Raw genomic sequence first — 12,524 nt, forward strand, 5'->3', positions numbered from 1 at the left:
ATGTAGCGTTATAGAAAACACGTTTAAAACAAGGACATCATAGTCAAAGGATAGAAATAGTTATCACTCACACAAACACATATACACTCACACACACACACACACACACACACACACACACACACACACACACACACACACACACACACACACACACACACACACACACATACCCCTTTTCAATAACTGGTCACAGTGAAAGGCTAGTGCACGAAGCAGTTCCTATTTAAACGTGTCTTGGACCCGTAATAATAAACGCATTGGTACCCTTACATTTTTCTTATTGTACTTCCTCCTTATGGATTGGCACATTACACCCTTTCCCCTGAAAGTTACATATACTCTAAAGAATCGATGCTTCTTGGTGTCAGTCTCAAAGACCGCATATCTTCATTTCGATTCCATTGTTTCTCTACCATCATCACGTCGTCGAAATCAAGTTCCCCTGTGTGATATACCTAAACCACAGATCCAAATGTCAAACAAACCCCGCTTTTGAGTGCTGAAAATACCTACAACTATAATTGAACTTTACTGTCCTACTGATTTTTGTCAATAACTACATTTTGGTCAGCATAATAGCACATCGGTCTCGTCTTCTGGGTACAGAATCCGGCGTAACAAATGTATGGGTACGTAAATTGGTGTAACGCGTCAACAACGTATAGCCTCCCAAAAACACAACGCTTTTTTCACGCGCATTTATTACGTATTTAGTATTGGTTTTCATAGGCTCAGATATACTAGATCTAACAGTACATTGTTCCACATCACGGAAAAATGAAAAAAAGTACCTTCCGATGGCAAATACGACATGAAAATAATTGAAAAAAGACATATAGCCACTTACGAAGTTGCATTCAGAAGGTATCTGATTGAATGACACACCCAGAATAGTACAAAGGTTTCTATAACCACATTCACCAACAGTAAATAATTAATTTGTTAAAAAACGATTCTTAAAATTTACTTTCCGACTTTATATGGCTGATGGCTTATGATCAAGTGATTTAGAAAATTATTCCGGGTATCGTTGGTACTTCTTCAAATTAGTGTCAGGAGGTTAAATACTTCTTTCTCGTCAAGAAGTATGATTAATAACTCCAGATATTTCGATGATGTGGAACACAGCAGTGTCTAAACCTTTTTGAGTGGGCGTTTTGCGTGTGCACAATTATTGCTTTCGGGTAAGATAGGTTTTTTCTGCTATGCTTCTCACATATCACCGATGAATATTCGTGTACGCCTATAGTTCACTATTCCACATGATTTTGATATTTTTGCTTTGTTTGTCTGTTACTCTTTTGTTTAGCTTGGTATTGGTTTCCTTTGTGTGGTTTTGTTACGGTTTGCTTTGGCTTTTGTTGTTGTTGTTGTTGTTGTTGTGTTATGTTTTGTTTTGTTTTGTTTTGTTTTGTTTGTTTTGTTTTGTTTTGTGCACAAACCAGTTTAGTACAAAATGGTAGACCGTCAACCGCATATTAAGACTTTATGAACTTTCAACAGTAAACGACTCCTGTAATCACATTTCTGGGCAGACAAGACTTGTCCACGTGGCATGGGGACCATTTCATTTGTGCGGAAACGGAAATGAAGACGGCTTCCGGAATCAATAGATAGCGGCATCCTTTGGCAAACTCCCGAATGGCAGTATAAGCCGACGTAATTAACACACAAATGGCCCATTCGTACAATTTACCTACCCCAAAAAAGGTTGACGTGTGTATTTGTCCCCCTCTTTGGAAAACAAACAAAATAAATTGAGTCCTACACTCTGTTAACGACTTGATCCATTAGCTTATGACTGTTTCCGGATGGTGTGTCCTTTTTCGTTTCCGCGCCAGTGGGTGAGAATTCTGGGTCACAAATGAGCCATGCCAATTCAGATCGTGGTATTCCTACCTGCAATGACTGGCACCCTAGTATAAATGTCACCTGCCTGGGCAACAAAACACTGCTCGTGAGTTTCGCTCCTGGCAACCCTCTGGCCGAGGAGTTTGAGATCGCAGTGCACGAAGGCATCAGTCCGCGACACAAGCAGACCAGATATTTGCCAAAGGTGAGTCATGTTTTCGGTCGATGCATGTTGAGCCTGGTCTTTCTGGTTGGTTGATTGGTTGGTTGGTTGGTCTGTTGTTTGGTTGGTCTGTTGGCTGGTTGGTTGGTTGGTTGGTTGGTTGGTTGGTGGTTTTTACATTTAGTCAAGTTTTGACTAAATGTTTTAACATAGAGGGGGTCGAGGGTCGTGGTGTATGTGTGTCTGTCTGTCTGTCTGTCTGTCTGTCTGTCTGTGTGTGTGTGTAGAGCGATTCAGACTAAACTACTGGACCGATCTTTATGAAATTTGACATGAGAGTTCCTGGGTATGATATCCTCAGACGTTTTTTTCATTTTTTTTATAAATGTCTTTTATGACGTCATATCCGGCTTTTCGTGAAAGTTTAGGCGGCACTGTCACGCTCTCATTTTTCAACCAAATTGGTTGAAATTTTGGTCAAGTAATCTCCGACGAAGCCCGGACTTCGGTATTGCATTTCAGCTTGGTGGCTTAAAAATTAATTAATGACTTTGGTCATTAAAAATATGAAAATTGTAAAAAAAAAAAAAATTTTTATAAAACGATCCAAATTTACGTTCATCTTATTCTCCATCATTTTCTGATTCCAAAAACATATAAATATGTTATATTTGGATTAAAAACAAGCTCTGAAAATTAAAAATATAAAAATTATGATCAAAATTAAATTTTTGAAATCAATTTAAAAACACTTTCATCTTATTCCTTGTCGGTTCCTGATTCCAAAAACATATAGATATGATATGTTTGGATTGAAAAAATGAAAAGCGTGCTATCCTTCTCAGCGCAACTACTACCCCGCTCTTCTTGTCAATTTCACTGCCTTTGCCATGAGCGGTGGACTGACGATGCTACGAGTATACGGTCTTGCTGCGTTGCATTGCGTTCAGTTTCATTCTGTGAGTTCGACAGCTACTTGACTAAATGTTGTATTTTCGCCTTACGCGACTTGTTTTCCTTGCTTGCTTTCTTTCTTTATTTCCTTCTTTTATTCTTAGCGTCTTTCTTTCTTTCTTTCTTTCTTGATTTCTTTTTATATTTAGTCAAGTTTTGACTAAATATTTTAACATCGAGGGGGAATCGAAACGAGGGTCGTGGTGTATGTGCGTGTGTCTGTCTGTCTGTCTGTCTGTCTGTGTGTGTGTGTAGAGCGATTCAGACTAAACTACTGGACCGATCTTTATGAAATTTGACATGAGCGTTCCTGGGTATGAAATCCCCGAACGTTTTTTTCATTTTTTTGATAAATGTCTTTGATGACGTCATATCCGGCTTTTCGTGAAAGTTGAGGCGGCACTGTCACGCCCTCATGTTTCAACCAAATTGGTTGAAATTTTGGTCAAGTAATCTTCGACGAAGCCCGGACTTCGGTATTGCATTTCAGTGTGGTGGCTTAAAAATTAATTAATGACTTTGGTCATTAAAAATCTGAAAATTGTAAAACTAAATAAAAATTTATAAAACGATCCAAATTTACGTTTATCTTATTCTCCATCATTTGCTGATTCCAAAAACATATAAATATGTTATATTTGGATTAAAACCAAGCTCTGAAAATTAAATATATAAAAATTATTATCAAAATTTTTTTTTTCGAAATCAATTTAAAAACACTTTCATCTTATTCCTTGTCGGTTCCTGATTCCAAAAACATATAGATATGATATGTTTGGATTAAAAACACGCTCAGAAAGTTAAAACGAAGAGAGGTACAGAAAAGCGTGCTATCCTTCTCAGCGCAACGAATACCCCGCTCTTCTTGTCAATTCCACGGGCACTGCCTTTGTCACGGGCGGTGGAGTGACGATGCTACGAGTATACGGTCTTGCTGCGTTGCGTTGCGTTCAGTTTCATTCTGTGAGTTCGACAGCTACTTGACTAAATATTGTATTTTCGCCTTACGCGACTTGTTACATTTAGTCAAATTTTATGTTTTAACATAGAGGGGGGAATCGAGACGAGGGTCGTGGTGTATGTGTGTGTGTGTGTGTGTGTCTGTCTGTCTGTGTGTGTGTGTAGAGCGATTCAGACTAAATTACTGGGCCGATTTTTATGAAATTTGACATGAGAGTTCCTGGGTATGATATACCCGGACTTTTTTTTCTTTTTTTCGATAAATACCTTTGATGACGTCATATCCGGCTTTTTGTAAAAGTTGAGGCGGCACTGTCACACCCTCATTTTTCAATTAAATTGATTGAAATTTTGGCAAAGCAATTTTCGACAAAGGCCGGGGTTTGGTATTGCATTTCAGGTTGGTGGCTTAAAAACTAATGAGTGAGTTTGGTCATTAAAAATCGGAAACTTGTAATTAAAATTATTTTTTTATTAAACGATCCAAAAACAATTTCATCTTAATCTTCGTCATTTTCTGATTCCAAAAACATAATTATACATATGTTATATTTGGATTAAAAACAATCTCTGAAAATTAAAAATATAAAAATTAGGATCAAAATTAAATTTCCGAAATCGATTTAAAAACTATTTCATCTTATTCCTTGTCGGTTCCTGATTCCAAAAACATAATGATATGATATGTTTGGATTAAAAACACGCTCAGAAAGTTAAAACGAAGAGAGGTACAGTAAAGCGTGCTAAGAAGCACAGCGCAACCGCTGCTGCGCCAAACAGGCTCGTCACTTTCACTGCCTTTTGCACTAGCGGCGGACTACGTTCAGTTTCATTCTGTGAGTTCGACTGAGCTTGACTAAATGTTGTATTTTCGCCTTACGCGACTTGTTTTCTTTCTTCTCGTTGTCTTCGACCTTACAGTGTTTCTTGGTGAGGAAAAGGAAGACCGGGCAGAGGGTTAATCAGAGACTGCTGCTCTTGGTTTCCTTTCATTGTTTTTTGGTTGGAAAATAAATGTAACTCCTTTCTTTTCTTCTTTCCTCTTTTCCGTCTTTCTTTTGTTCCTAACTTCTTGATGTAAACACACGAAAGAAGAGGCGGAGACCGCTGCCCTTAATCGTATTTCTTTCTCGCTTGCTGTTCATGAGAAAGGGGCTCTAGGCCAAGCGGGAGGTGGAGCCTTTTTTGTTTGTTTTTATTTGTTTTTGTTTTGTTTTTTCATCTTTCAAGTTGACTTTCATTACTGCCCTTGCGTCTTTCCTTTTGACCAGGAAAATGAAGGACATACATAGGGGGAACTGGATTGAGTCTGCTGATGTGTTTTGTTTTTGTTGTTTGTTCTTGTTTTTTTGTGTGTGTACGTTTTTGTTGTTGTTGTTTTTTGCCCAGGAAGGACAAAAGAAGTGTAACAAAGCACAGTTGTGCATTGTATTTCCAAAGTAAGTCGCTGTCTTGGTCCGCTCGTCAAAATATATTTTCACTCCCCCTAGATGATTGGTCTTGTACATCTAAAGGAAGGGCCATCGCTGTTTTAATGATAAAATTATACTGTTGATTTTGAACAGAATATTACCAAGTGCACTTTTGGGGATCTGGAGACAGGGAATTACTCCGTTACGGTTGGTGCTCTTGTTATTTCACTGTGTGTGTGTGTGTGTGTGTGTGTGTGTGTGTGTGTGTGTGTGTGTGTGTGTGTGTGTGTGTGTGTTTGTGTGTGTGTTGTGTGTGTGTGTATGTGTGCGTGTGTACCATTTTTATTCCTTGACTCTCTATCCATATTCACAGAAGCTGCATATCGTTTATACCGGTATATATTTCATACTTTGTTGATTTCTAGTTGTTAACGCCCTGTAATCAACGATTCTCGGTGTTCTATCGTGCAGCTGTTCTCTCTCTCTGTAACTTTGTTTTCATCGATACATTTCTGTTTGCAGCTGCGTCCTCGCTCGAACGCCTGTCATGGTGTTTTGCCCTGGAGGTCAGCAGTCGTAGAAATCAAAGGTAAATAAAAATAAAAATGGACGTAACTTGCGTACTTTGTTTTAGGCTTCATGACATCAGTCTAACGCGTGGTCGTTTCTAGAAGCAACATCGTGGCTTTTGTACTGGTACATCTGCTGATTCTAAGGTGGCTTTTCTGAGTTGAACTCAACTAATGAATTATACAACAATTGAGTCCGTCTTAAGCTTTCAAGCTGAAACACAATCCAACACTCCGTATCAACTTAAAGATTGTTTCACAAACGTTTTAAAACACACGCACACAAAAAGAGGAAAACATTAATTCGAACAAATAGTTGCCATGCATGTAAACACATACAGATAGACTTGTACGTATTAGTTCACACGGAATAACACTGTTGATCACGCAGCAGCTGTGCTTTTTCAGACATACCCTGCGAAGACTGGCACCCCAGAATAGATGTCAGCTGCCCAGACAGAAGATCGCTGCACGTGAGCTTCGATCCTGTCAACCCTCTGGCTGAAGAAATAGAGGTCGACGTGTTTGAGGACATGAGATTCTGGATACAAGCTAGCAGAATTTTGCCATGGGTAAGTCCAGAGATAGTGTAAAAGTAAGGGAGGGGATCCCAACTTTGATGCAAGGCTCTCCTAACTAGAAGCCCAAAAACACTTACTGTTGAGGCTCTGTGTATCTACACCTTTCTTCCAGATTCTAATACAAAGGTAATACTGTATAACGAGTAAGAAGTAACACGAGAATGCGTCAGAACTGCTGAATTTTACAAATCAGTGTGAGTGAATGTTTTCTAAAATAAAATCAAACATGTAAAACCTGGTACTGTGTCAGTACAATTTTTCCATATTGACACACTCATGCTTACAAGCTCAGAACACAAACCATACATTATTTCAGCACTCGAACGCAACAACAGGACAAACCATTGTGTTCTATTTCTACGGTTTCTCTAGGACGACAGCCTTGTTTGCTGTATCCGTAATGAAAAGTTAAGGCCCTCTTCGCCTCCCCTAAACCACCAGTTTCTGATCACAGAACCCCAGCCTCGTTATAGATAGCGCTAGGTGGTGTTCTGAAAATTTGAAAGTACGGAGTCGGGATATAGGTGAAGCAAGACGGAGATGGGAAACATTCCTTTCCCTGTGGTGTTCCCAGAGTTGAATAATGAGTGTCGGCACGAACTGCTTTTGATGATATGAGATTTGATGTCCGAAAACGGGATTTATATTTTGCAGATTCAATCGAAATAACGTATTATAACTGAAAAGTGTAGTAGCAGGGGGGGGGGGTTGTGTCCCTTGACCTCTGCTGCCTCGAGCGTAGCGAATATTATTCGCAGTAAAGGAAGATTTCTTCTGAAATTGAGGAATTAGATACAGTTTCGTCAAAGCCAAACAATATCATTACAACAAGAGTAGACTCTGGTAGGGGTACACAGTACGCGAACGACGGTGATCGTGAATGCCTAGAATAAACCATCAAAGCGCTTTTATGGTTAATGTATGCTAAATGCGATCTGTATGAATCATAAATGTTGTTAGAAAATGTTCCTTATGTGTTTCCTCATGTTATTTTGGCTTCTCTTCCGAAAAGCTCAAATTGTTCTGTAAATCCCGAGAACCGCTCCACATAAACTTAGTCTACAAATAGTGTTTTCTAAGAATTAACAAAAGAGAACAAAAATAGCAAAACACATGTAGAACTGAAACGCAAATGTTCTATTTTTGTCCCAAATAGGAGAATACCAGCTGCACCTTTGAGAATCTGGCGTCTGGGAATTATTCGGTAATGGTGAGTACATTCCTATGATTCATAGTATAAGTTCATAGTACTCTCTCTCTCTCTCTCTCTCTCTCTCTCTCTCTCTCTCTCTCTCTCTCTCTCTCTCTCTCTCTCTCTCTCTCTCTCTCTCTCTCTCTCTCTCTCTCGCGGGTGTTTGTGTGTGTGGGGGTGTGTGTGTGTGTGTGTGCCTCTCCCAAATGTTATTTTCATTTTGTCGGTTTTAGCGGTTGATGACGTCATATCCGACATTTTAATAAGCTCTCTCTCTCTCTCTCTCTCTCTCTCTCTCTCTCTCTCTCTCTCTCTCTCTCTCTCTCTCTCTCTCTCTCTCTCGCGGGTGTGTGTGTGTGTGTGCGTGTCTCAAATGTTATTTTCATTTTGTCGGTTTTAACGGTTGATGACGTCATATCCGACATTTTAATAAGCAGAGGCGGTACTACTGCGTTTATTTTGTCATGAACTGTCAACAGCTATTATAGATAATGAATGCCTTTTATCCAAAACTTAATGTAATTCTGTTGTCGGTATTTTCTAACAGATTGGTTGTTTGTTATTTTGTTTGTTTGTTTGGTGTTTGTTTGTAGTTTCATTATTGTGTATTCATAGTAGATCTATCATCATCACCACATTTTGTTTACAGCTGAGCCCTCGATCTAAAGCTTGTGCGAAGGCTCTGCCCGTCAGATCATCCTCCGTCGTCGTCATCGGAGGTAAGTTGAAGATAAGAACATTAACAATGAACAGAAAAAAGACATCTCGAAGACCTTCTGATGTCGAACCGCTACTTAGTTCTTAGGTGTTGTTTTCTTTTACTTCTTCTTATGGTGACAGAATTCACTGACAAAACAAAATGATTTTACTTTCGAGGTTTATATCTATGCATGTCATTAAAAACTATAGTATCGCTTCTTCAGGATATGCATTGATGAAGAGAAGCGTAGGCCAAAAAATAGAGCTGGCGTTAGTTTTGAGTTATATTGTATAGCTCTGCATGTGTTGTTTGTTTTTTGTCCACGTAAAGAGGCCTTGTACAAAATGCATAGTTGATCATAGAACGTGTAGCATTTCACGATCTCTATAAACAGACAACTACCAATTATAATCACCAATCACATTCATCATCAGTTGTAATGCATGGGATTGGGGTACGGTTTATTCTAGCCTCTGAGGTAGAGTGTATCAAGATTTCTTCGCTGGTCACGAGTGGCTGAAATTATATGCGTACATCCATGAGACGAATTGTTCATCTTAGTTGAAAGTGAATAGTGCATAAGTCACGATTTCGGCATGCTTTTTCAGACGATATCAAATCGTGCGACGACTGGCACCCCACAATAAATGTCAGCTGCTCGGGCAACCAAGCTCTGCACGTGAGTTTCGATCCTGTCAACCGTTGGGCTGAAAAAATCGAGGTCAAAGTGTATGAGGACATCGGACCAAGGATAACTGCTTTCAAAATATTGCCCATGGTAAGTTCAATCGACAGTGCTAAGTGTTAGAAGACTAGTATTGCATGACACTCAGGAAGAACAGCTCTGCTAAGTATTTGTCACTTGGTGAGACCAACCAGTCAGCATAAAAAGAACATATTTTAATACGGGAAAATAGCAAACGTTATCGCAACCGTTACAAATCTCCGGTTGACAATTTCCTTTCCGATTTGTTTGATTTTTAAAGCAGTAAAATATTAGCAATGGTTGCTAACAAAAGCACAATAAGTCGCGATCGTTGTATCGGAATGATATCGCGCACGGCATCGTTGCTGCTCTTTTTGCTTGTTTGTTTTGTTGTTTCTTGGGATGTTGTTTTTGTCTTTAGGTGTTGTTGATTTTCTTTTTTCAATGATTATTTCGGAAAGGGGACAGGAATTCGTTGGCAAAGGTTTGTTCGAGGCTGATGTAGACTTTTTGTATTGAGGGATTGAGGAACTTCCATATGAAACTTCTGTGTTGTGTCCCAAACAGGAGAATACCAGCTACACCTTTGAGGATCTGGCGTCTGGGAATTATTCGGTAACGGTGAGTGCATCCTGTTAATGATTCACGTAACACATCCATCTCATGTGTGTGTGTGTGTGTGTGTGTGTGTGTGTGTGTGTGTGTGTGTGTGTGTGTGTGTGTGTGTTGTGAGTGTGTGTATGTGTGTGTGATTGTGTGTGTGTGATTGTGTGTGTGTGCGTAATTGCGTACGTGCGTGTGTGTGTGTGTGTGTGTGTGCGTAATTGCGTACGTGCGTGTGTGTGTGTGTGTGTGTGTGTGTGTGTGTGTTGTTAGTATTTTTATTCCTTGACTCTTTTGTATGTGTATTTAAAGAAGGTGCAAATCGTCTATACCGGTACATATTCTGTTGATTTCTAATTTTAATCGCTCCTCACTCTACGATATTCAGTGTTCTGTTGTGCAGCTGTTCTATCTTTATCTCTCTCTCTTTTCCCCACCCTCTCTCTCTCTCTCTCTCTCTCTCTCTCTCTCTCTCTCCTTCTCTGTCTCTCTCTCTCTCTCTCTCTCTCTCTCTCTCTCTCTCTCTCTCTCTCTCTCTCTCTCTCTCTCTCTCTTCCCCCGGTATAGATGTATTTTAATCCGCCTTGCTATTTTGCATCTTACAGCAATGATTGATAAATGTATCCCAATTTAAATGTGAATAGAATTCTTTTCTGTACGAACTGTATGACTGTAACTGTGTTTTCATCAATGCATTTCTGTGTGCAGCTTCGTCCTCGCTCGTACGCCTGTCATGGTGTTTTGCCCTGGAGGTCAGCAGTCGTAGAAGTCAAAGGTAAAAATAATATAAAAATGGACATGAACTCTGAAGATAATTTCTGAGCTAATAACATGCACACTCTGTTTTTGGCTTCATAGTATCAGTATCACGCGGTGTCGTTTGTACAAGCAATACCGTGGGTTTTGTTCTGGAACATCTGCTCATTTTGGTCGTGAGATCACTCTCGGTTGTTAAAGAAAAGAAAATGAACAATGTACAGAAAAAAGACAGTGTCTCGAAGACCTTCTGACGTCCACGCGGAGCTTTGCACTTGGGGGTTGTTTTTGTTTTACTTCTTCTTACGGGGACAGAATTCACTGACTAAAAACAACACATGATTATACTTTCAAGGTTTATATATCCATGCATGTCATTAAAAACTATAGTTTCGCTTCTTCAGGATATGCATTGATGAATAGAAGCGTAGACCAAAAGATAGAGCTGGCGTTAGTTTTGAGCTATAGTATAATCTTGCCCATTGTATAGCTCCGTATTTGTTGTTTATTTCTCGACCACGTAAAGAGGCTTTGTTAAAAATGCACAGTTGATCATAGAACGTGCAGCATGTCACAATCTCTAAACAGACAACTACCAATCATAATCACCAATCTAATAAATCATCAGTTGAAATGCATGGGATTGGTGTAAGGTTTACTATTCTAGTCTCTGATGTGACATTAAGAACAATGTGTATACACATTTCTTCGCTGGTCATGAGAGGCGAAACTTGCGAGCGTAATTCTATAACAAGAATTTGTCATCTCAGTTGAAAGGAAATAGTACTAATAGTCACGATTTCGGCATGCTTTTTCAGACGATATCAAATCGTGCGACTGGCACCCCACAATAAATGTCAGCTGCTCGGGCAACCAAGCTCTGCACGTGAGTTTCGATCCTGTCAACCCTCTCGCTGAAGAAATAGAGGTTGAAGTGTATGAGGACATCAGACCGGAGATAAATGCTTCCAAAATATTGCCCAGGGTAAGTTCAATCGACAGTGCTAAGTGTTAGAAGACTAGTATTGCATGACACTCAGGAAGAACAGCTCTGCTAAGTATTTGTCACTTGAGAGCTTACCACCATAAAAAGAAACTTTTTCTTCATGCGGGGGAAATGTCAAACGTTATCGCAACCGTTACGAGTCACCGGTTGACAATTTACTTTCCGATTTGTTTGGTTTTTAAGCGGTAAAATATTGGCAATCTACTACTAACAAAAGCATAGTAAGTCATTGTTTAGATACATACGTATATTTATGGCATTCCGTTTGTCAAATAATTATTTGGATACTTTTTCATGGTTTTTTCACCAGTTTTAGCTAAATAATCATTATTTAGAAGCTCATGTGCTAAATAAGTAATTGTTTATAAAAAATGTAAAAAAAAAAATCTAAATAATCTTTTTTTACGTAAACCATTCATTGTTTACCTGAACAATTCATTGTTTACGTAAATAATTCATTGTTTACGTAAATGATTCATTGTTTACGTAAATAATGTATTGTTTACACAAATAATCACTTATTTCACAAAATAGTATTTTTTGGGTGGATAAAGTGAGCAGTTGCTAAATAAATCATTGTTTACCTATACAGCCTGTTCCAAAAGAAACGCAACCAACCTGTTTCCAAAATCAAAGTGCAAAATTTATTTCGCAAATAATATTTCATGAAGTTACATATTTCATTTTTGGTACATTTCCAAATCACAACATGTGGAACAAAACAGGTTTAACAATAAAAGTGGAAAACAATGACAATTGAAGCACAATTTATGTCCCTTTTCTGACGCAGCTGTCTTTTCTGCGTTTAATAACGGATGTGTCCTCCACCAGCGTTTCTTTTGCAAATAATATTTCATGAAGTTACATATTTCATTTTTGGTACATTTCCAAATCACAACATGCCAATAGCACGCTCTCTTTCATTTTTAGACAAACGAGGCATTCTGCTGTCAGTCCAGCTGAAGAAGTCACTGCTATTTTCTACTGTATTGCCAGCTCAGTTGAAACTTGAGTTGTCCCTATGTCGTCACGTATGTAACTTCATGAAATATTATTTGCAAAATAAAT

General features: G+C 38.8%; 1 protein-coding gene across 7 annotated transcripts in view; it reads left to right on the forward strand.

Moving 5' to 3' along the window:
• The window catches only part of LOC138964055 (uncharacterized), a 65,654-nt gene that overhangs the window by 32,879 nt on the left and 20,251 nt on the right, over nt 1-12,524 (forward strand). For 6 of the 7 annotated variants that reach the window (XM_070335941.1, XM_070335935.1, XM_070335942.1 and 3 more), the window contains exons 9-18: nt 1,845-2,059; nt 5,497-5,550; nt 5,866-5,932; nt 6,321-6,484; nt 7,650-7,703; nt 8,335-8,404; nt 8,994-9,163; nt 9,659-9,712; nt 10,403-10,469; nt 11,269-11,435. In XM_070335941.1, the coding sequence (XP_070192042.1) occupies nt 1,845-2,059; nt 5,497-5,550; nt 5,866-5,932; nt 6,321-6,484; nt 7,650-7,703; nt 8,335-8,404; nt 8,994-9,163; nt 9,659-9,712; nt 10,403-10,469; nt 11,269-11,435 (1,082 nt within the window). The remainder of the gene's footprint in view (nt 1-1,844; nt 2,060-5,496; nt 5,551-5,865; nt 5,933-6,320; nt 6,485-7,649; nt 7,704-8,334; nt 8,405-8,993; nt 9,164-9,658; nt 9,713-10,402; nt 10,470-11,268; nt 11,436-12,524) is intronic. The other variant, XM_070335936.1, reaches the window with a different exon arrangement.

The sequence above is a fragment of the Littorina saxatilis genome, linkage group LG4 (genome assembly GCF_037325665.1).
Source record: "Littorina saxatilis isolate snail1 linkage group LG4, US_GU_Lsax_2.0, whole genome shotgun sequence".
Lineage (NCBI taxonomy): Eukaryota > Metazoa > Mollusca > Gastropoda > Littorinimorpha > Littorinidae > Littorina > Littorina saxatilis.